The sequence below is a fragment of the Ixodes scapularis genome, unplaced genomic scaffold (genome assembly GCF_016920785.2).
Source record: "Ixodes scapularis isolate PalLabHiFi unplaced genomic scaffold, ASM1692078v2 PGA_scaffold0__279_contigs__length_252992795, whole genome shotgun sequence".
In the NCBI taxonomy this organism is placed as follows: Eukaryota; Metazoa; Arthropoda; class Arachnida; order Ixodida; family Ixodidae; genus Ixodes; species Ixodes scapularis.
This window is the reverse complement of record NW_024609835.1, coordinates 19,133,256-19,158,355: the sequence shown is the minus strand read 5'-3', so window position 1 is coordinate 19,158,355 and position 25,100 is coordinate 19,133,256. Positions and strand designations below refer to the sequence as shown.

The 25,100-nt window shown below is 43.3% G+C and overlaps 1 protein-coding gene across 1 annotated transcript in view; it reads right to left on the bottom strand.

Moving 5' to 3' along the window:
• The window catches only part of LOC8030963 (ceramide synthase 1), a 74,796-nt gene that overhangs the window by 40,520 nt on the left and 9,176 nt on the right, over window positions 1-25,100 (bottom strand). Inside the window, exons 2-3 of the mRNA XM_002403800.5 lie at window positions 18,669-18,831; window positions 10,943-11,123 (exon numbers count right to left, since the gene is read on the bottom strand). Coding sequence (XP_002403844.2) covers window positions 10,943-11,123; window positions 18,669-18,831 — 344 coding nt within the window. The remainder of the gene's footprint in view (window positions 1-10,942; window positions 11,124-18,668; window positions 18,832-25,100) is intronic.

The following is a 25,100-nucleotide window of genomic DNA, read 5'->3' as shown; positions in this document are numbered from 1 at the left end:
TATACAATTTAAGTTTGGTCAGCACAGAAGGTCAATAGTTTTTAGAAAATGCCAACCCAGTTCCCTTTCAAATCTCGGATCACTGACAAGTGATGCTTTACCATTTTGTTCATTCAGAAGAACAAGGCATTGCACATCTCAGTCAGGATAAAAATCACTGTTCTGGTTTATAGTTGAAACTATATTATATAAGCTTCTCAGAGGAAGAATGGGTCGTGTTTTTGTAACAGTGAAAGCAATGTACCAAAGATATTTCATAGGGGGGGGGAAAAAGGGGGTAGGGGGGGGGGGGTGTTGAAGTTCCTACAGCAGTGGTTCTCAAATGGGGGTCCGCGGACCCTAAGGGGTCCGCGAAGGCATTCTGGGGGTCCGCGAAGCCCTGCCTCATCTGTAAAGCCCGGCAATAAAAGTTGTATTTTCTTCCGATCGAAAAAGATTTTTTTACAATTACGGGCTAGTTTTTTCGTCTGTATTTCAATAAGAGAAGTCTACTTCACACTAGCTTTTAGCTAAATCCATTTATAATGTCATTATTAGATTCAACTTATACATTCTCCCTCCCCTCACCCCGAACGGGGTCCTCCATCATCTCCGCTGGTCCACAAGAGGTCCGCAAAACATCGATGGTTGAGAACCACTGTCCTACAGCATGTAAACTAAGGCTTTTAAAGGGGAGGTGCAACGATTTCCGGGCTTCGGTCAAAAATTTGTGGAAGTTGCCCTCTGACACCCTTCTGGAGTAAAGAACAGAAAACCAATTTCACCTGCATGTCCTAGTTGTTGTGTACAAAAAAGATAAATATTGGCATTTCAAGCACCCCTCAACTCACTCCCAGTCTAAAAAGTCACACCTGGTCCCCCTCCTAGTGACGTAATTCGGGGTGCCGTGTAGCTTCCCGTGTGCTCTATCGAAGGGCACTTCTCCCTCTCCCTGCTGACATTAGCGGGCAGTATGCTGCAGCTTAGAGCCGAGCGACGTCACGTAAGCTTTTCGCCGTACTTCCTTCGGCTGCCACTCGCGGCTGCAGGTGGGGGAAAAAGTTGGACTTTTGCTTTACGTTTATGCAGCTTAATCGCAACATTTTTTAATAGATTAGATGTTTTCTCTATCCTTTGAGACACGATAAACAACGTAAAAAGGACGAGACGCAAACTCTTTTAATTTTAATATTGTTGCACCCCCCCCCCCCCTTTAAGGGCAGAGAGAGGGTAAGTCCTATACAGCCCATGCATTTTAGGCCATGTAGAGGAACATTTTTCTCTGTAATTAATAGGAGTATTTCTGTCATATACAGTCACTGACCGATTTTTCGGACTTTACAAGGACCGAAAAAACATCCGAATAATAGAGCAGCCCGAAAAATCAGCAGATTAAAAAAACTGGCTTAAAAAAGCCGTAGAGCCTTGCTTAAGGTTACTCCTGCGCGGCTCGTTTCACGTTACGCCTCCGTTTGCGTTCGGCAACTTTCTATTAGTTTGAGAATCGCTGCCTTCTTTTCTAATGCTATGGTCGAGTGCTTCCTGCGTTTCTTAGCGACACATTGCGGCGGCGGAAGAACAGATGGGGCAATGACGTCCAAACCAGCATAGTCCGAAAACACAATTCACCGAGACGAGATCGAGGTGAGAGGCACAAGTCCATGATTGCAATGGCAATTGAACAAAGCAAAATGGTAACAACAATGATGATGATAATGACGTGCAGAGATTGAGAAAGAAGTTGTACAGTGTCACCTAGCAGTAGAACGCAACAGTATTCAAGTAGCGCTGCCAAACCACGCCAATCCATGTACAGCCAACATAGAATCCAAAATGGCCGCTTCTCGGTGGTGGTTCCCACTGATCGCTCGCAACGATTTTGTCCGAAAAATTTTACTTTCGGACTTCAAGCTGTCCAAAACATCAATCGTGAATATGCACTCTTTCTATCGGGCAGGTCACAGTTCCTCTTTAAGGTCCGAAATACCTAACAAATTTCGTGCTTTTTTTGCTGAACTAGAATTAATAAAACCAATTCAAAATTACATTTCTTATCAATTTTCTTTTTCTACTAATGAAATTTTATCTTTTATTAACGCATATCTAGCATAAAACTGCTAGGTGCATATTTTTCTTTCTAGCTCAGTACTTTTCAACACCTATGTAAATGGCAGGAGTAAAAAATCAACGCTCCATATTGGCAGGTTAAGTAAATGACACCTGTGTACTAAAAGCACTATTTCAAGATAATCAAGTTTAGAGGCAGGTGATTAACAAATTGCTATTGGCACCAACACCCTCAGAGTCATTTATTTAATAGCCGCCAGCTCAGTAGTCATTGTTAGAGTCATGTCTTCACTTTTTGCCTTGCTTGCCAGGCCTCTTTTGTGACCTGCCATGTTGTTCGGTCAGCAATGTATATTCGAGTAACTTCAACTTCCTTCAGACACTTGATGGCATCCACCCAGGGTTCAATCCACAAGACTTCAAAACATTGGCCTGTGCAATGCTTCCATCACTGAATGAAAGAAGAGCATCCAATGTCGTCATTCAGTCGTTCAAAAACACAGGAGCTTGAAAGTATGCACATGGAAAAAACGTGCATAACCTCTTGGGATTGTCTAGGTTAAAAAAAAGCTTTGCAATAGATGCAAGATCCTTTCTACAGTGTAGCTCGTTCCAAATATGCTTTTAAATTTGGAGTTATTATTTTTTTTTTTTTTGTAGAAAAATTTATTGAAAAGCAAGGAATGTATCTTGAAAGAGGGTGCAACCACCCGCTTCTTGCTTTCGTAAGAAGTGTTTTTCAGCCCGAAATATAACTTTCTAAGAAAAGTGTGACAATAAAAAATGTGCAGAAAGAAATAAACTTTTCAAATTGCAAAAAAAGCTAGAACAGATTTCTTTTTAATTTATCCTTACCCTGTGCCCTTAAAGAACCACTGAAACGAAAAAATATTGTTTTTTTTTTTAAACAGTCTAATTGGGACACACGTCGAAAAATGAATTTTACACAACAAAAAAATTTAAGAGTAATATTGACGGCGCGAGATTTATTTCAAATTCCGCGTGCAAAGTCCATGACGTCACGGAATGGCCGTACACTCTTTCCACCTCAAGGACGTGTTCATACACTCCCTCCACCTCAACGTGATGGCCAAGCCGATCCACCTCTCCTCCATGAGCCCGAAAACTGAGAGAGGAAACAAGTGCAAACGAGGGGACTACTAACTAAATCGCGTCGCGTGCCGTCAATAGTTCTCCAAAAAAATTTTTTTTTTACCGTAAATTTGATTTTTGATGCGCATGTCCCTCCCAGACTATTTAAAAAAGCATTTTTTTTCTTTTCAGTGGTTCTTTAAAGGGATGCTGAAGCGTAATTTGAATTTCGCAAAATAAAGCCGCCTAAGTGTTGAACGGGAAGCTACAAACTCCAAAACATCACTCATGCATCAATATCTTAAACAATGGCCGTATTTTTGGAAAAGAAGGGCGTGATCAAGCAAGGACTACGACGTTACAATCCTCCTGGAACAGTTGAGAACGAGGGGAAGCGGGCTCGCTTCTCTCCTCCTTGCTTCACTTCACCTGCTCGAGGAGACAAAGCAAAGAGGAGAGGGAACTAGAATCACGCCCTCTTATGTATTCGTTTGCTTTATCAGCCGTGTTCAATCGCGCATTTCTTTTCCAAAAATATGGCCATCGATTAGAGATATCGCTGTGTTAGTGATGTTTTTGGGTTAGGCAGCGCCCAGCCAACTGCTCCACCCTTGTTTTGTGAGCTCCAAATTTCGGTTCAGCATCCCTTTAAGGCACTTTAGACGGCCCGCAAAAATTGGTTTCTTAGTGTATCGCACTGAGATTTACTACAGAGGGGCAAGTAGGCGATGGAAGTTTACAGTGAAAAAAATAAAAAATAAACTTACCTCATTCAAAAGAAAAAGAAATGGGCATTGTGATCGAAACGTGTGACTAAAAGAAAATTTTGGAGGTGAATCGGTTGGATGTGTATAAAAGTTCTTTCTGTGCAATGTGAACGAATGGTCTTAACGCTTAGCGAATAAAAGGTCAATGACAGCATTTTGAACAAAGGATGTGTCTAGGAGGGAAGTTGGTGATGACTGTGTCGAGGATGACAAGGTTGGAAAGTTGGGCCAGTTGGTGATCCATGATATTTAAAAAGCACAATGAGACATGGACAAGGAATACAGGCAAAGACACAGTGCTAACTTAGAGCTAAACTTAATTTCTGTAGTTACCTATACCTGTTTTCACCTCAAGAAAAAAGCAATTTTCACGCATTGTTCATAAGTGAGGCAAAGTAGTTCTTAGGAGATTTGGTTGAGGAGGAAAAAGCAATGCTATTGGCATTTGAAACATGTACCTGTTGATAAGGTAACATACCTAATCTAGAAATCACTTACTGGCCTTGGAACCTGTATGTGTTGATAAGGTAACATATCTAATCTAGAATTCACTTACATATATCTTAATTCTTCACGTAAAGGGGGGAAATAAGTAATACACTGCTAAGAGTCTGACTTTTTTTACTACAGTTCTTGAGGTGAAAACGGGTTTAGCATATATACAACCAGTGTGAACAGAAAACCGGCAATGTATAGTAGGTGACTTTGGAAGTAAAGTTCAGTTGTAAGTTAGCGCTTTGTCCTTGTCTATCTTCCTTGTCCATGCCTCGTTGCACTTTTTAAATATGCATCAAGAATGAGTATGTGGACATCTCTAAGAGGTCATTCAGTGACTGATTTGTATGTATCCAAGTCCAATCGGTGCATTGTGAACTAAGTGTACGTCTGGGAAAGTTGTTGGTGTGTACTGGGGGTATATATGAAGCGAGAGAAAATAAACGATTCAGCTGCGTTTGAGACGTCTTCTTCCTTACCTTTTTCTGCTATTTCAAAGTTTCCTATATTTTTTTCCTCACCACAGTCTGGCGTTTTAGACATCCCGATTAACAGAAACCTATTCTGGACAATCTATGCCGCCACTTTGCAGACGATGCATCCTACTGAGAAGCGCTGACGGTAGCTGCGTCGAGGGAGCGCCGACCGATTTGTGTTATGGTAGCAGACGAACCCGCAAAAGAACTCGAATCGGCCGGCACTTCTAGAGAGCCTAGATTGAAGAGAGGGTCCACCTCAAACCGTGGGAAGCATTTGCAATTTAATGGCGAACGCCTCCTGTGGCGATCGGTCGCAAGTGCGCCTGCGCTGCGTTTTCACGTGGCGAGGAGGAAAGCAGGAGGAAAGGTGGAAACATTTGCAGACGGTCGACGCTTTCGTCACATCCTCGCAGCTCGTATTGAAAATGCGAGCTGCCATGAACCAAGTGACCCGAATTGAGCAGTTGGAAACTCTCTGTAATATAAGCTCTCTGTCCTGGATGGATGCTGATGGCTGCACCCTTTATGACGGGTGGTAGCTTGCACCATCTAGTATAGAAAGCTCCCTCGACGTGGTGTACGCCACCCATTGGCAGCACTTCTCACTATGCGTGGATTGTCTGCGGAGTGGCTGCATAGATTGCCCAGAACAGATTTCTGTTTGTTTTCTTTCAAGAAATGCAATATAATTCCTTGATTTTTTTGTTTTTTCTACCGTAAAGTTTTGCCATCTACTTGCACCTTTGTAGTAAATAGCAGCGCAATACAATGAGAAACCGATTTTTGTGGGCCATCTAAAGTATCTTAAAAGCGTTAGATTACGTGCTGTAGATTAATTTACCACTCCACCCCCTGGAGCCGCGGGATAGCGCAATTGAATAGGGTGGGGTCAAAAATAAGCTTCCCAGCTGATGGAGACTACCTTTGGGAGTTTAATAATTTTTAGGTGTCAATGTTTATCGAAGCAACACTTGTTTGGGAGTTTTGTCGCGAGACAGAATAGTACTGCCAATGGCAAGGGTGCCAGCGTCAAATCTAGCTCAAGAATATTATTTAATACGAGCTCATTCTTTTGAATGCAGCGCACGTTTACACCCGGATATTATTTATTTTTTTAAAACTAGGACACACCGCGAAATTAAACCCATAATTTCGAAGAATAGCGAATCTAACAAAAATAACCTCCTATCAACTCCAAATTTTCGGAAAAAAAAGGAACTGCGAAAAACACCCTTCGAATCTGACAAAAAATAAACTCTGAAAACACGAAACCCTACCCATACCATCGAAAATAAAAAAAACTGGAATTTAGTGCTCGTTCCACCCAGCTGACAGGGGTACAGGCTCGCAGTCATTATGTCTTTCACTGCCGTCGTCATTATTGGCTCGGTGGCGTAAGCTGCTGCTCAATACAATCGTGCGGATTCACACGTGTACCACTGCGACCTGCGGGTTGCCGACGTAATTATCGAAGGCCGCATGGTCCGCCCGTACAGAGGTGCCAAATGCTGCTAGACCTATCGCAAATTATTACCAAAGTAGAACATGCTATAGGACAGGCAAAAAGATAGACTCAAAAAGCAACAAAAAGATGCGAACATGAAAAAGCAACATGGAAGCCACTCCAACACCGTAAGGTCATCAACATTATGAGATCATATCACGTGACACAACTGTTTTCACAAATCGTGTTCACAGAGCCGTGCTGCCGTTTTTAAGGAAAAGCACCCTAATCCAGTTACAGCCCATTTTCTGCTATGCTAGCGGAACCATTCAAGGGTCTCAAAAGCAACTTGCATAGCTTTGCTTTTGAGACCCGTCCCTTTGAGTATCAGACAAGCATAAAATATAAAAAGAAATCTCGCACGCACAAAGAGCCTAGCTGCAGACAATTGCAAAAATGCGCAAAGGGAAGACCGCTTTTGATTTTCACACGTTCACACCCAGAGGAACTGCGCATAACACTGCAGTCGGCTGTGACAAGTACTCGGCTCAAGGAAATTTCTCTGCTGGCAAGCAATGCAAATGCGCCTGTGTCCCTGCCATTCAAATAATCAACAGTGGGCAAGGGCCACACCATACAGAAACAAGACGCACAGACAGGCAGTATTCATTAATCAATAAATGTCATGTGACTTCAAACCTAGACGAAATGGGGGCTTCCTTTTTAAATTGTTTTGGAGCAAGTTGGCTTTTGGTTTTGGGAAGCAACTGTCTACAGAGAAAACTTTAAGGCTGGAAACCAAGAACGAATGCTCTAGCAACAAGCGATCAATTTCGCCAGGCACCGTCCCCTGTGCACTTGGCGTCAGCACAATGGCTGTTGTGCAGCAACACAATGGGCCATTGGGCGAGCTACGGCAGTTTTTCAGCGCATATTCACTTGATGGAGTTTGGCCTTTATTGGTATAGAAAAAAATTATGGTTGAAAATATTGAAAGCACACACAATATTGTTTAGAAATTCCACTGAAGCATTCACAATAGAACAAATTGTGAGACTCTCCAATATAGATTAAGCACCAGCAGTGTATTCAAGAAATTGCACTTTCACTGATACCACTCAATCAGCATTGTTCCCAGTATGTCCAGGTCAAGCATAATATTGGCGGCGATGTAGCATACTGGGTGTGCACAAGAAAATGTTTGGGAGTTTTTTTGCAGTGTATGAATGAAGAGGCATCACAGAATCCTCCAGACTTGTACGTAGTTCAACTACTCTACTCAAGTTACTGTAGTTTAACTACTTTTCTGAGTAGTTTAGTAACTTTCAATTACATCTTTTTTTGGGTAGTTAGTAGTTTACTTTAATTACATTTTACGAGTAACTTCTACTCAAATTACAAATAACTTTCGAATTTTAGCGCTTGATTTGCCTATCAACAAACATTCCTGTGCAAAGGAGATAAGATATTGGAGGATCAGCTGATAATTGAAAAGAGGGGGAGCATGTGGCGTAGGAAAGGGTGGAGGAAGAAAATGGGTTGGACAGTCCGAAGCCCCCAAAATTTCCCGAGCCCCCCCCCCCCCCCCCCCCCCCCCCCCCCCCCTCTACAACAACACTGCCACGAAGCGCGGGGAGCGAACAGGCACGACGCAAGAGAGGCCGAGTAACTGCGGGATTAACGCCGAAGACTTGTGTTTCTTTGTGTCCCGAAGCTCAAGGAGACTTGACCCATTCGAAGAAAGGGCTGGTTCCCGCTTCTCCCCAACGTGGAAACTCTCACCCACTACAGGGGGTGCACACACTGCATCCTCACTCAAAGGGGGCAACAAAATGCAGCACCTGCTCTGAAGTTCATCTGGTGCTCCCGAAGTTTGTGCTGTGCTCGAAGAATCGCGTGCTAAAGGGCAACGCAAAGGGGACCTTTTTGCGTTGCCTTTCCTCCCAAGACATAGAACATAGAACGATCTTCAAATCATTGAAGATTGTTTGAGAAACCTTAATCATTCCCCCAACGTTTTTATATAAGAAATAATAAACAAGCACTGTTGGGAAGTACTCTAAATACATAGTACTTAAAGTACTACTGTTTAGAAAACTTGTACCTCATTTGAAGTACAATCTCTGGGCATGTACTTGAACTTTCCGAAGGAAGTAAAACTCCCGACTTCAATGTACGTTCCCCGAATTTTAAAACACAAAAATGGCATATCGTCGAGTGAAAATGCGCTCTTTCAATACGTCATCTGGTCATTTCTCTAAATGAAGTAATGACGGCTATAAGACAGACACAAATAAATGGCTTATAAGTTGATTGTGTCAAATAGCTCGTCAGCGAGAGTAAAACAATTAACTGCTCTGTGGCGATTGACTTTATATTTGCTGCCATTTCTGTAAAAAACTGATGCACCTCCGCTTACCTCCGAAGCGATGCGCACCAGTTAAAAAACACTGCATACGGAATGAATGGGCATCATGAAAGATTCTGTTAAAACTACCGGCACTTCACCTTGAAATACATTGTATTTATGGTAAGTTACTTTAACTACATTGCACCCAGTGTGCTTACTGCTTTACTTGAAGTACATAACCTCTAATTTACCTTGTACTTTAGTTCAAGTACATTGCACCCAGTGTACTTTCTGCTTTACTTGAAGTGAATAACCTCTAATTTACTTTGTGCTTTACTTCAAGTACTTTTTAAATGCACTTTACGCACATTGTAAACAAGCGAACACTGTATGAAACTCAAGCTCACGCAGTGATAAACCTCAAAGTAGAAATGACATATTTGCAGTACATCATTGGCCAAACAAACAAAAAAGTAAAAAACAATTAGGCACGCAAAAGCAGAACCAGCTATTAAAGCATTTCTTTGAAAAACAATCCAATCCATATTTGGCTAGCCCAATTTCGCTAACGGATCAAAACCTATGTACTTTCTTTTTACCATAAAAAACATATAAAAGTAATTTCAAAGTAACTTCAAAGGAATTCGCTACTTTTTTACGGTAATTAGTAATTTTCTGAATTACTTTCCATTTGAGTAATTTCTACTCTACTCAAATTACTTTCGTGGCCAATACTCAGTAACTTAACTTAATTACTTTTTTGAATAACTTGTACATGTTTGGAATCCTCAGATTTCACTCTAAGGCAGTCTTAGTAATGAAGGAAGGATGTGGAACTTTCAGTTTGATGCCCAATCTGAATCAAATTCTCAAGCAATTTCTCGAAAGTTTGGTGGAAGACAACCAGTTTCATAGCGACTTTAACGACGCTATACACTCAAACTAGCCCATAAAACCATTCCGCTTAAAAAACTTAACTATCCCAAATGCTACACACCTCTCTAAATACATCCTTTGGCAGTGGCCCATACGTCATCAATGAATTGTCCGTGCATCGTCCAGTTTCAGCAGGAAAATATTAACTGCTCATACCCTCTTTAAATTATTCTAAACCACTCAAGTGCCATTAACAAATTTTTTTTTAGGGGCAAAGTTCCTTTGTGTTTAGCCTTGTCTGTCCTGCGTCCGTGCTCACATCGATCTTGCTGGTGCTCGTGTTAGTGAGCTCACGTGCTCGTGTAGAACAAAAAAAAATGCTTGCGCAGTCGACAGGATTCGAACCTGTCCGGGGAGATCCCAATGCATTTCTAGTCCATCGTCTTAACCACTCGGCCACGACTGCGGGACGAGTAGGGGGCTCTGAGATGTGGTTGTAACTCAAGAGCTGGGGATGTCATGGATGAAACGTTGCATGTAGCCGCTCAACGTCTATACAGGAGAGGGCGCTGCGGTCAAATGCGTATATAATTGTGTTAAACTTTGCATGCATTGGCTAATGTTTATAGACTAGAGGGCGCTGCGGTCCTACCACACATCCATACCACACATTCTCTTTCTGACATGGATGAAAACGAACGAAGGGCTCGGCATGCTGCGGCTCAGCGTCTACGCAGACAAGCACCACCAGAGTTTCGTCCCAATCAGCATCATTCACCACGTGGAGATGCGGTAAATTTTTTTCAAATTGTGCTAGATTTTTAAAAGTTTATACGGCAGCCACAGTGTTTTCTACCCTATAAAACGAACCAGAAAAATCAGCGCCTCCACATAGAAAGCTTAAGTTTTACTGGATGTGGATTTAGGTGGTGGACTTCACCGTGCAAAATTTAAAAAGCATTGTTCTTCCTCTTTCTGTAAAAATTAGACCAACAAACTTAAAGTAAGCGGCAGATGAGTTTGCAGACGAGTCAGCGATTAATGTAACTTGTGGCGCCACCTCCCAATAGGCACAGCAAGCAGACAACGCACCCTGTTGTCTGTCTGCTTGCTGCACCTACCTGCACGTTCCAAACAACGCATCGGCTCCGGTGGCTCGTAGTGATTGTTGTGGCCCACCGTCAGGAAGCTATCCTTTTCTCCTCTCTTTTGTTACAAAACAAGGCAGTTAGGTGTGAGCTTCAGATGTGCTCTTTTTGCGAAACCATAATCTCTGAAACACAAACCAACACCTGTCCTTTGCAAATGCTAAGTATCACAGAAGGGATAGTTTTACAAAAAATCCTCTCGAGAGGACCACCCACTCGGCGTCCGTGGCGGCAGGAGGACTCACCTGAATACATAGGACATCCAGAGCAGCACAAGGGTGAGGGTGTGGTGGAGCAGCATCACCACCGAGTCCTTCCTCCAAATGTCCTGGTAGACGACGGCATACATGCCGTGCACGTAGTAGCTCGACTGGATTGCATAGATCCAGTAGATGTCCGATGGGACCACCATCTGCGTGCTCCAGCCTGCGACGGGGGAGGGGGGCACCCATTGCGTCACAGTCACCCTCATCCCCTGGACTGCTGGTTTCTAGCGTTATAGGACCAGTTGGAGTAATAGAAAGAAAAAGACAACTGACGCAAGAAAAAGACAGGAACGGCCCATCTCGCATGACAAGTGATGCTCTCCTACAAGTGAGCCATTTCGACGTCGAGTGACCCGGCAAATATTTTCTAATATGTAAATATAATTCTTTTGTAGTTGAGCATGATCTGCAATTTCAGCATACAACTAGAAAACTGCTGACCCAACAAAACAAAGAAAGGCACTATCAAAGAAGTTATTGTGGTGGAATGTACACATATTGTGAGTTACTTTGTATTTGAAAGCTCTTTGTTATGCAGCTGTGTGCTCTTTGAGAGCACACAACTGCATACAAAAACAAGGTGAAAATACACATGCACATATAAGCAATGAATTCTCATTGCCAAAAGAACAGTGGTGTAATAATAAATATTGGCATTGGAAGAGAGGGCATGATAGGTGCCTGAAATAAATGCTCCAACACTTCTAGAAAAGAGCATTAACTAAGACGTGAAGTAAAACATTTAAATAGCGCAACAGAAAGACAAGGACAAGAAGTATACAGGACAGGCGCTAACTTTCAACTAGTTTTATTCAGAAAAATTGAACACATATATACACACGACAGGCAAAGCAGCACCACGTAAAAGTTGATTAATTTTACCCGATCACTCAAAAACTGAAATTCATTACAATGAAGAACGATAGAAGTGTCGCTGACACATGCTGTCCCACTTTTTTTGATAAAGAAAGTGAAATTTCATAAATTCTGTTGGTTACGCTTTTTCTATTGATGTAGAGGATTTGTTTTATTCAGTGCCGCATGAAGAAATGTACCGCACTGTCATCGGGTGTATCGAAGCAAGTGGCGTGGTGGCTTTCCAGAATGCTTCTGTTATTCCTCTGGACAGCTTCGTGGCATTACTGGAATTTTATCTGAGTAGCAAGTTTGTGTCGTTCGATGACAAGCTGTTTATCCAGTGCAAGGGCATTTGTATTGGGTCATGCATCGCTCCGGTGATTTGTAAAATTTTTTTGTCCGCTGTTGATCGCGAATTGAATCGTGTTTTAAACGCCGATAATGTTCTAAAGGTTTTTAGATATGTGGACTATTTTCTTGTACTTTTAAAAACTAACACCTCTGTGACGCACTGTGATACAGTAAAAAGTATTCTGTCAGCTTTTAAACAACATGGGAAAGGTTTACTTTTTACTCACAGTGATGTGATTGGGCTAAGCCGTTTTGGAGCACCTCTTGGAGCAGCCAAAACAATGTGTTGGAGCAGGGAAAGCGGCCTTTGGAGCAGCCAAGGCAGTGTTTTAGAGCAACAAAAATGGCTTTTGGAGCAGCAAAAGTAGCTTTTGGAGCAGATATTTTTAGAAAAATAAAAATATTTGTTTTAAGTGCCGGACAAACGAAGGACACTTCATAGTCAAGTTAGACCACCTGGGAGTCTTTCAACATGTTAACTGAAATGCCTATGACATGACACATTTTACAATGCTTCAGTTAAATGATACATATACAGGGTGTCACAAAAACATTTACAGGGTTTTTTCACCACAGAAATAAACTAGACATCGCCGAACGCTCATTCTCCGCCCGAAGGTAGCGCTAGAGGTCACAATCTGAGGCCAAAGTTTCAGCCCGACCCGATATTTTATTCAAAAGTTATAGGTGAATGTCTGAAAATTTCAATGGGACAAAGGAGCCCATTTCTGCCCGTTTTCGGTTTCTGGTGCCATAGAGCCCCATGTACTCGAAAACTCCGTCGGCCGCCATTTTCCCATTGAAAGTTTCAGAAAATCACTTTTAAATTTTGATCAAGTTATCGGATCGGGATGAAACTTGGGCAGCTGGTTGTGACCTCTAGCGCTACCTTTGGGCGGAGAATGAGCGTTCAGCGATGCCTAGTTTAATTTTGCGGTAAAAAAACACCGAGTTTTTTTGTTTTTTTTGCGACACCCTGTATATGTATCCGCTATAAGTAAATAAGAACCAAACTGCACATAATAAAATTTATTTAAAATTGAACCGCTTAGCAGTAAATAGCGCAGCATTAGGTTGCCTAGTGATATAATAAATGAAAGCAATCTCTAACTGATGAAACACGTTACTGCAGTGCAATGCGAAATTGTCGCGCGAGCGGAGACGGCTGTTCGATCAAAACCATGCCACTCTGCTCCGTCGCCAACTGGTTCCCAAAATTGTCGGGAAAATAAAACTGTCCAGCATACGAAAAAAAAAAAAAAAAAAGTTCAGCGTCACGGGCTCGCCAGGCCGGCAGGTGAGGTCAAAAGCTATAGACCTTTTCATTTCAGTAGTTGCCTGACCGGCGGGTAGAGGGCGCTGGCGCACTCGCCGCCATTAGGTTGCTTCAATTTGGTCGGTTTCGGTTTCAACGTGCAAGCGATTGTGATGCTGTTTCATGCCACTTTCGATTAATTTCGCGAAATGAATTTCTTTCTAGCAGCACACAGCGAATGAAACAATAGTATTGAGCCACTTGGCAAACCACAAAGTGGTTTCGAGCCTAAATTGCGATCTTTTTTTTATGAACACCATATGCGTCTGATTCCCTCCATCGTTAATTTCGGCCAGGTTCGGCGGTGAAACAACTGCGCTGATGCACAGGGAGGAGCACCATTGACCACGGCCGTACCCGCGGACACTAATTTTAAGAAGAAAAAAAAAAAGTAAAGAGCAGGACAAACTCCGCCTGCAGCGTGCGCTCGTTGCCTGCCGCCGTGCTTTGGCTGTGCGTGCACCGAGCGGTACGCAAGGTAGATAGCTCGCGCTCAAGTCAGATATTGAACTGATCATCTTATATTGCAACAGACTATATTGCATGAGTGCTTAGTGAAAAGCAGGTCGACAACATGATTAACAATATGCTGAATCACCAAGAACAGATGAACTGACAAGTTTACTGTTCGATGTTTGGTTTCCGTACACCAACCTTTTCTAACTTCAACTCGAAACACATTTTATAATGACTAGAAAAGTTTCATATAATCACGTAGACAAGGACCTGTGTGGAAAGCTGTTCACTGATTTGAAGCGATGCGCTTTGCACATTTTGACGTCGCCAGCTACTGAAAGTAAATCCCTATTCGCCGTCGACAACCGGCTGCACTCGGGTGATTTTTATGCAGAAGGATTCTTTTCGGCGCCCCATTTTGTGAATCATAGGCACTATCAAGCTGTCTGTGACAGTTTCTTACGCGGGAAGTTCAAATATTTGTGTTGAAATAAATTAATTGAAACTGCATGGTTCTATTAAAAATGACTCAAGCAACTGAAACACTATAGACATGGGACCAAGCACGATATACAATTCCGTGGAATTCCTAAATAAACCGATGAAGCGAATGCTCATATCACACACGCGATTAAGAACGTAAAACAGATATAGGTGTGATATTGCGAACAAACATGTTGCCTAATGTTAAGGTACCATTGTTCCTAGCATAAAAAATAATTCAAACTAAATTTTTGTTCCCGCGCGCCTTGTTCACAAGTTCCCTGGTGTAATCAAAAGAAACTGTTTTCGATCTGTTGGAACTACAAAACACCATGTTTTCAGGAAAAACACGTGGCTAATTACGCTGAGTGTTTTTCTTTCCTTCCTTGACACCAAAGCGCACTCATATATATAAAAACATTAGGTTTCCTATTGCAAATGTTCCGCCCTTATTAGTAATCAAACCTAAGTTCTCATAAGTTATTGGTTTTTGAACTCTCGATATTCAATGTGCGCAAGTGCTAACGCTGATTCCTGTTCCTCTAAAACCTTTTCACACGTATCCCGCACGCCGACGGTAAAAAATATTCAAAACGTGTTACAAAATCAACTACAGAAGTTGTGCGCATAATGATGTAATGCAATTGCATGGAGGACACTTTACGGAGTAAGGCAACTTGCAAGAGACGCGGTGAAACGCGACGAAAAACACGAATTCAACGCATCCGCCAAGGCGCGGACGGGAGAGCGGAGCAACAAGTTGAAGCAACCTAATGGCGGCCGCATCACATGATTCCAAGATGGCAGCGCCCATGCGGCGGAGGGTGAAAAGGTCTATACACACAGAAAAAAAAAAGAACCTAAGCACACCGATGCAAGACATCTCGAGTGTTCTTGGAGCACTTTGTGCAAGGACTGAACTCGAGAAAAGCAAGCTCGCTGTGCAGGTTCAGCGTGCAGACATTGCCTTTCTTGCTTTAGCTCACTTCCCTCCACCAACTGTCTTTCGCGGCAGATTTTTTCACACACCGGGGTCCCTCTCGAAAGAAAGCCTACCGAGATAAACCTAAGTAATCAATACTTTTACACAGCAGTCTTTGAGGTAGATGAATTTTTGTAGCAGTGTATTAAACAAGAACAGGAATGTTGATGAACATTAGGGCGGACCTTACGTTTCAGTTTAGAAAGCGCCGTATCTGCAGTGATGTGGGGACGGTAACAACCGACGTCGCGCGACCACGGCGACTGGCAGGCAGGGACCAAATATAGCTTTCCCAATGCCGTTCCTTTCAGGAAAGAGTGCTTCAGCTCACAAAGTAACTCCCGCGCCTATCCTTAAAAAGAAAAAAAAAAGCGAGACAACGAGTTGCGAGAGCGCGGAACGAGAGACTGTAGGAAAAACCATGCAAGGGGGGGGGGGGCGGACCGGATGAACGATTGATGCAGGGTACTTTGTGTCGGGCGGCCCCTTGCGCCACCTACCTCACGCGTGCTCAATCACGGTACTCAGTTTAGTTTCGGTTTTGAAAGGCGACCGAAATTGGTCCTTTGGCGCAGGCTTGGCGCAGTTTACCCATATTTTGGCAAAATGTAGCAGGATGTAGCACGGTTAGCCCCTTGGCGCAGTTTGGCGCAATTGGTGCAGCAATCACATCACTGTACTCATGAGCTTCCTGACAACAATCATTTGCAGTTCTTAGATATTAACATCACCATCAATGAACGACGTGTGTGCTGGATGTATCGACCTCGCACGCGCGGAAAGAGTTACTTCCTTTTGATTCAGCTCATTCAAAGACTGTTAAGAGAGCTATTGCAACTTCGTGCCTGGAGTCTGCACTACTGAAGTCTTGTGACCATCAGGCGGATGCTAGTTTTAAATATCAAATTTCTAGACTAGAATTGGCTCGCTTCCCGTGTTCGGTCTTGGTTTCTGTGGCGGAGACCGCCCTACAAAAAATGAAGGGGTTGAAAAGAAAGGTCCCAAAGAGGCAGAGAACAAAAAGACCAGGAGTCATTACGTACATCCACAAGGTTGCCCACAATCTGAAGAAAGTTGCAAGCAAGTATGATGTTCCCGTTGTATTCTCTGCCCCAAAGAAGTTGGCTGGGTTGTACGCCCGCATCTCTGATGAGAAGGCAAAAGCACCGTGTGATAAGAAACACGTCACCCCTTACGTGGACTGCACAGTGGGTGTGGTCTACAAAATCCCACTGAGTTGTTGAAAGGTATACATTGGCCAGACGGGGCGGTGCATCAATGACCGAGCACGGGAGCACGCATTATCAGTAAAAATAAATATGGCTCGCATTTGCCAATACATTGCAACACGTGTGGCTGTGTTCCGCGACTTCAACAGATACGGATACTAGGAAGAAGCCGAGAGACGGTCGCTCTAAAGCTATTGGAAGCTTTCTTTATCAAAAAAAGTGGGACGGCATGTGTCAGCGACACTTCTATTGTTCTTCATTGTAATGAATTTCAGTTTTTGAGTGATCGGGTGAAAAATTAATCAACTTTTATGTGGTGCTGCTTTGCCTGTCGTGTGTATATATATGTGTTCAATTTTCCTGAATAGAACTAGTTGAAAGTTAGCGCATGTCCTGTATACTTTTTGCCCTTGTCTTTCTGTTCCACTATTTTATATGTTTTACTAAGATGAACCAACTAGCCCAACAACGTATTCTACTAAGACGTGAAGGTACACAGAGGTACTTTTCGAAATATTTAGTGGACATTTTATTAGCTGGGGGTTGCAAGGTTCTATTGTCCTATGTAGCTACACCCCCAGGAGGGGGGGGTCCCCATTACCCCCCCCCCCCTCACCCCTCCCCGGGAAGGGGGGAAAATCAAATATTGTTGCGGCGGTGGTTGCTTGGCTCATTTGTTGCCCTGTGACCATCGTTGACCCACAAGTGTCGCCCTCTTGTGCATTCTCGCGGGGCTGGGCTGGCTTCAGACCCTGCGGGGTCCCCTCTTCCCATAGGTTTCCCCTGGGCTGTTTTGTTGGCTGCGGCCCATTTTTTATTTCTGTTACCCATTGGCTTTTTTATGAAATTTCACTTGATCCTTGGATCCTATTCATTTATTGTATTCTCGACTTTATGTCTGTGGTGCCCTCAAGGCAGGAGCAACAAAGGGTTTTTTTTTTTTTCACTCTTTTTATATTTCCCCGACCTCAAAACCTGTCCTATATAGCATGCTTTTTGTTCCGCCTCCAGTAAGACTTTCTTATGGGATCATACATCCTCAAGGAATAACCCCTTTTATTGGTGGATTCCTTATTAAAAGAGACCCACATGTTGCCAAACTGTCACTGATTCATGGGAGCAGAAACGTAGCAGTTGAGAAGGAAAAAGAGTATGAGCTTTGCTTTTTTTCTTCCTTATAGCTTCTGTAGTATGCATATACAAAACTGATACATGATCACCATTCCTCAGGTGCAAGTGCTTTCTCAGCGCTAGGTAGCTGGAATAACTGCAACAGTCAGTGCAGCTGCAATCCTCGCAACTGCTCTAATTGGCTCTTCAGCAAACAAAGCTGGCAGATGGAAAGGGTATGAAATGGTTGAACGACAGTGTCCCTTAGTGACGGAAAATAGTGAATTGTTCCTGGACAGTGCAAACAGTTGCTGGAAAGGGGGGAAGCTCTAAAAGCCAACAAAATTATTCACCCCATGAGTTATCATTTGGGCAAAGTCAATGTCATGTACAGTCTCTCTCCTGTGCCGCCAAACACATTTCTTGGGATGAATACTGGACACTGTACGAATGCACATGCTCTTGAGGCATTGGTGAATGAGAAGAGAATCTAGAGACTTTGGAGCTTTCATATTCATGAAAAGTGGTACAGTAATAAAAAAGGAAATACTCCAACCAAAGCACTTTTTTGGGGATTTGGTGGGAGCATTTATTTTTATTACCATAGTTTCACCCAAATGGACATAAATATCTGTCAAAGATGTTAATATTCCAGGAAAAGTAGTAATAATCACCATGTTTCGTATATTTTGATGCCAGAGAAGAACAGATCATTGGCTATACTGTGCACACCACCCGAACAGAAGGGCCCTGTACACGACAGGTTTCCGTAGCGAAAGCTGGTGCCACCTCTCAATCTGGCATCCCTCTAACAGTTCAGTCTTCCGCAAACAACGAGGGTGCCCAGTATTCCCCTAGTAAAACACGTGGTGCCGCGCCAAACCGAAGGAAGGGGGAGAGCAAGGAATGCGGCATACTCACCGTCCCAGACCGTGCTTGGCTGCTGGAAGAAGCGGTACTTGCCCTTGAGGATGACCACGTAGATTGTGTATATCCACAAGGAGGAGTAGTAGAGCAGCTTCCAAGCGCTCTCGGGCATCTTGTCCACATTCTCCGGCAGGATGTGCAGCCAGCGGCCAACGGGCTGAAAGGTGCACACACATCTGTCAGCTGGATGACATGACTCACTCTCTTTGGCTGGAGTTCATTAGAACGGGAAGTGCTACGACTAAGCCCAGATTCCTACCAGAAGCAACGGAGCTACGCAAGCAGTAAACGGGGCAATGTAGCCACCATCAAGCAGACCCTTATAAAAGTACTTGCCGCCAGTAGCTGCTGCGCCTATACCCTGAGCATGTATACACCTTTCCAAAAAAAACCACTCCTAGGCCACCGCCATGTTGCTGATGCTGATGCGGCTGGTGCGACTCTCGCACCCTCTATCAGCTGGAAAGTTTCTGCCACTCTCTTGGACTGTGAAGACCCACTCAGCGCGGTTCTCTACCTATGTTTTGCGGTTTTGCATTCAAAGTTTTCTCGCCCCTCTTGAAAGTTTCTACTTAATTATTTTTATGCGTGTGGTGTGCCCTTTTTGTGTTATCTTCCATTGTGAGAAATAAGGCTCGTAAAAGCCTGTCATTCAACCTTTTCCGCTCAACATTCACGGGAAACAAAGGAGGTGAAGGACGTTGAACGACCCTCGCGTGATTTTGCGAACATTGTTCTCCCCCCTCCCAAGGATAATCCGCGCACAGTCCTCAGTCATCTCCAAAAAAAATTGTCCGGGTTGGGGTGGAGAACGGGTCAGTCGCGTTCGTTCCTTTGCTTGGTGCTGTTGTGAAAAAAGGAACCTCTCCCCAAGCGTGCCCTAAAACGAAATCATCTTGGATTCCGTCCGATCGTCAAGATGTGACTGTCATTGACTGTGACTGTGTTATTTGAGATCTTTCTCAAACAAATCCTTTTCAGATAACGCTGCATTGTGTGGTAGGTACAATATATTGTTTGAATGTTAACGCTTTCTAAATTGTTTGTCCGTGCCCTGTCCATCGGTAAACATGTTATTTGTGAGCGTGAAAAATGCATGCCTTTCGGCTCTCTTCTGTTGTAATTTATTTTTCACAGCTAAACATTTTGTCATTTCACATGCAGCAAATCGCGCGGCGCTGTAAAAACTGAGCATAAAAAAAAACACAAAAAACTAGAACTATACATTCCAGTCGCATTCATTCTGTCGCGCACGTACCCAGCAAAAATAGTTTATAGGTTTTTTATTGCTTTTTCTTTTTTTCAAATGTGGTACAATGCTTTCTCAGTGAGTTCAAGAAAATACATGCACCATGAAACACAAAATCTAGTGGGATAAGACGAGAATTTAGCCGCCAGCAGTGTTTGAAACTGCGCCTACGCAGGCTGCGCCTATCGAAATCAGTCCACTCGGTTAGGGTTAGCAGGGACGCTGGAGAGGGTCTAGCCTCAAACCCAGTGACTGGGCTCGAAAACAGTTTGCTGCCCCTGGGGTTGAGTGTTTCTTGAAAAGGTGTATAGGACAGGAGTGCTCAGCTTGTACAGAGAATGAGTGCTGCATTGGCGTTTGGCGAGAACTCGGAAACACGCGCCTCGCACCCGAGAAATGGCGACTGACAATGTCGTTCACTGAGATTTTTAAAAAGGTCCGTTGCATGTAGAATTTCTTACATAAAATTGCGGTGGCAGCAAGTTTTTGAGCGTAAAGCTTGCTTATAAGCGAATGTAAAATTGCAACTTTTGGCCAATGATAACCCTAAGAAAATGTCAAACAAGCAATAGACCCCTTTCAAAAGTGTGACAACTCTGTGCGCCTCGTGCAACAGTGTGCGCGCTCTCCATGGTGAAGGAATGTTTTTTTCTTCGGCCCGCTGGCTCTGCGTGAAAAAGTGGCATGGCAAATGAAGTATCGCGGCTGTTTCCTGCCGCCAGCTGGGAAAATAGCCTTCCTAGCTAGCTTGCTAGGTATGAAACCTGAAAACATGAATGGTGAGATGATGACAAATCATAACAAATATAATTAAATCATGATGTGTCTGCAAGTCCCCACTAAACTTGCATAAAAGGATGCCCTCAAGGGGAACCTAATGTGGTGCTGTCCCAATTCTGCAGGGAAAACAAAGTAAAATGGTGTTAGTGGATGCCTCAGTAACAAAAGAAGATAAAAAATAAAAAAAACGAGCCTGCAAAGTAAAGCCTTTTTTTATTTTGTTTTTTCGCGTGTTTATTGTTAAAGTGTAGAAAATGTTTGGAGGACTGAGACAGGAATTCGACTGCTCGTTTAGCCTCGCCGATGCAATCTGTCTACCGAGCAACACCAAATAAATGTGCAATGAAACAACAACATAGTGTATGAAGCAACTGCATGCAAATTGTGAGGCTGGCCGAAAGGCGACGGATCCGTCGGGTGAAACCGACGCTCCTTTATCTGCGTCAAACATATACCTGGCTAACAGCAATAGTAAAGAAAACGCAAAGCAGTATAATGCAGAACCAATATATTATCCTCATTAAGCAAATGCATGCGAATTCGCGAGGTTAGCCAAACGATCGTGGCAGCGGACAATCTGATAGGTATATATAAGTACTCCCTTCCGTCCGAACTTGTCAGTGTATCCATATTGCGTGCAGACCGGGACACAGCACTGTGTTGGCATCTTCACTGATACTCTGGAACGCGTAAACTGTCCTTAAAACAACACATGAAGTGCCTAAAGTTCGGTTACCGCACAGCGAGGTTGCGCTCTGCTTTCCTTCACCATGTCGCGCAGCTGCTGACCGCCTCGCTGTTGCCATGGTTACCGTGCCGAGACACACTGTTGCCGGGTTTTCTCCAAAAAACCTATAATAAATGTGCCTTTTTTTTTTTTTGCATACTGCTGTGTTGATTTTTGCAATGTCCTTGAGTGAATGCCTGCTTGCAAGCAGATGCAGAAGTTGGGGTCGCTTTAGTTTTGTGGGTAACATATGTACAGTGCCTAGACAAACTGCTGGTGTTTGTACCCTTCCCCCTATTTTAGCTTGTGCATGGCGCCAGAAAGCATACGATCATGTTTTGCTCATCCGACTACTAGTAAAGCAAGTTTGATGCTGAAAAACATTCGGTATGATTACATCATATTTATTGTGTGGACGCAAAAATAATGGAAGGTTAGTCGTCTAAATTACCCACAGTGGCTGGGTAATGTAGGCGGTGCCGAGTAATTTAGTCGCCCAAATTACCCTGCAGTGGCTGGGTAAATTAGGCGGTGCATTACGACTAGACTACAAAGTTTATCTAATAAATCTAGAAAAGGTCCACCATCATATGCATTTTTACAGCCTCGAAATGCCGTAGCACAAAGGAAGACATTGGTGGTCTGAATGGCCCCAGACAGCCGACCAAACTTTAAAAAAACGCAGAACCAGCAATATAGTCCTTGCAGGGTCGGTTCCTAGCCTTTCCTACCTTTATTTTGCAAGAAACAAGTGGCGTTGTGCATTGTGCATGAAAAAACTAAAGTTTAAAAGCAACTGAAACAATTCAATGTATCGAGGTAAAATGAGCACGCCAAAGTGTGCCTCTGCCTTCCTTATCCACTCTCTCTCTCGAGACTACCGATGTCGGTGCTTACGATTTGCCGTTCTCCACTCCTGTCCTTACTCCCCTGGACCATAATGGCCCCATGCAGTAAAGGCGACATGACGCCAGCATGATGCTCGGTCACGTCAAAACGGGCAGGGATCGAGGCTAGGATCTGCGGCACAGGCTTTCGGCTGTAGCTATTATGACCTGCACCACCCGAGTGCCTCCTCCCAAAAGGAAAAGATGAAAACTGCAAGTAACAATAAAGAGCAAGAAAAAAATTAAAGAAAAAAAGCTGGGCTCCTTTTACATTTATGCAAATTATTATGTAATGTAACAACTGTACCCAGGAGCTGCAAAATATGCAATGAATTTGCAAATACACTAGAGGTCTGTGTACCCACATTCCATAACCAGTCACCGCAGGCTTGCACACCTGTGTTGACTGGTCACCCCACAGTGACCAGTCAACACGAATGGGTATGCAAGAGGACCAGGTATGAAAAGTTAGCAATCCTGTGCTAAGTGGAGCAACATCCGGCAACCATTAGAGAAATGAAATGCCTACAAGAAAGGAGTCATTACCCAGAAAGGGCATTATGGTAATTGGAGACCGCCGAGTAAATATTCCAAGCCCCTGAACAAGCTTGCATCCACCCAAGCTCTGAGGGATGACAACTCAGAACTCAGTCTCAAAGTTAAAGGGACAAAACATGTACTTTTTTCAATTAGGTGAACTAGTGCATTGCTTTCTTTTAACAATTTCTGCTTTTGTTTTAAATGACTACATTATATCATAGTTACTTCCTTCACTCATGTTAAATGCTCTCTTTGAAGTACCTTTGAGAAAAATATATTTTAATAAATACTTGATGTATACAAAGCATGAAACAGGCACCAATTTCTCTTTACACATGCTTGTTTCTGCAAAAAAAAAGAGTGGTTATGAGGCTCACATTGACTTTCCTCCCTGGTGGAAGGTCTCTCCCCATAACGAGACAAACGAGAGAAGAGTTATCTTCTGCGACGAACAATCTGCGCAACCGCGCTGGCCGGAAGTTAGACAGAATAGGGCCACAAACCACAAAACTAGCAAATCAGGAAAATAAAAAAAGGCTGCAGCCAATAAGCGCTGTTTCAGGACCCTGAAATGGCATGTGGGGGATCCAATGCCGTTCCCAACCGGCAACCTTTGCTTCTCAATAGCCTCAAGCCAAAGAGGAATATTCTTAACACTGCGGCACACTTTAAAGCCTACAGTCCAGACAAAGTGGAACAGCCTTGATGGAAACAAACTTCGTCCAAAGCATACCTAACAGGAATGCAAGCGCATTTATTTACCCCAAGAACCCCATTCGGATATAATGCAAAGAAAGGTGGAAAAGATTCAACACAATGTGGTCATAGAACGTGATCCAGCAATGAAGAACCTAAACTTATGCTGTCAGGGGCACAAAGAACAAAACTCAACAGACAGAAAGCAACCAAATATGTGTTACATAAGTCCAAGAACTAGGAAAGACCAAAGGTCAGGACCTAAACTGTTGCATCATACATAAAGTCCTTACAACCATCTCACGTGAGATGGCCATCCACGTGATACCTCTGGGCTCTGCTAGTGGTAAGATTTGCCACGTTTGCATGTGCAGAGATATGGCAGACTTTACAGATTTTAAGGCAACAAGCAATCCTAGATGAAACGCAACGCTTCAGCTAAATAGAAAAATACTGAACACCATTTCAGACTCTACTAACAGGCTCTTGCCGTAAAAGCAGATTATGAAATGGAGACTTCTATATACCAATTTCCTGAGTGTAAACACCTGTCTCTGTCATGCACAGCCCTGAAGAACTTGTGCAGCTGTGCTCCGTGAAAGCATGCTCGCGAATGTACAAAAGCAGTTCTTCACTGACTCCATACAAACACACAAAATCTAACAGTACAATTCTCAGGGTACCATGCCGACCACTTTGTCCAGACACACAATTTTGCGGTACGACGGCACCGCCAGCGCAAAAAGAAGGGGATTCTCTATCACCTTCATCAATACTTCGACAGATCCCACATCAGACAATTTTTGCCAGTCAGACACTCAAAAAAGGACTTGTTTCATCAACATCCATTTATGGGGCCTCCAGGGGCTGACAACTGCCAACCTGCATTGGATCTGCAATGCAGGCCAGCCAATGCCTGCCACCTTGTATAATTTAGCTTCCCTTGTCCCCATCTTAATTTTCTTTTTTGACAGTTTTTGCAATTTGAAACTGCCTGTCAAAACTTTCAGGACTTTTGCAACTGTGTGTCAAAACTTTCACAATCAATGTCTCAGGGTGTCAAAAAAAAAGAGAAGAAGCCTATTCCGACTTTGTGCAACAAGAAAATTGCGATCTAATGCCCTATTTTTGGCCTTATGGTGTTCTGTCCAGATGTAGCTATGAATACGATATCACTGTCAAGTAAATGAACACTTTGAGCTTGCTGGCTATCTTTAGGCAAGTCTTGCCTGTCTTTTCAAGCAAATATATGGATAGATTTTGAGCAACTGTATGGATTGATGGGAAGTCTTTGACAATGCTAGGAAGATGCATTGTTAAAAATACAAAATGTCTGCTCAGTAGGCTAATACCTCCTCCCTTCACATGCAATCTGGAGGGAGGTTTCAACCTACTTTAAAACTGCTGGATTATGAAAATTATCAATCTAGGATCAAAAACATCCTGGAGGGAGGGAAAGAGGTCCCCACCAGCAGTAATCAATAATCATTTCGATGACGATAGATATGGTTTCGTGAAAAGCGAAAGCAACCAGAGGCTTGCAACAA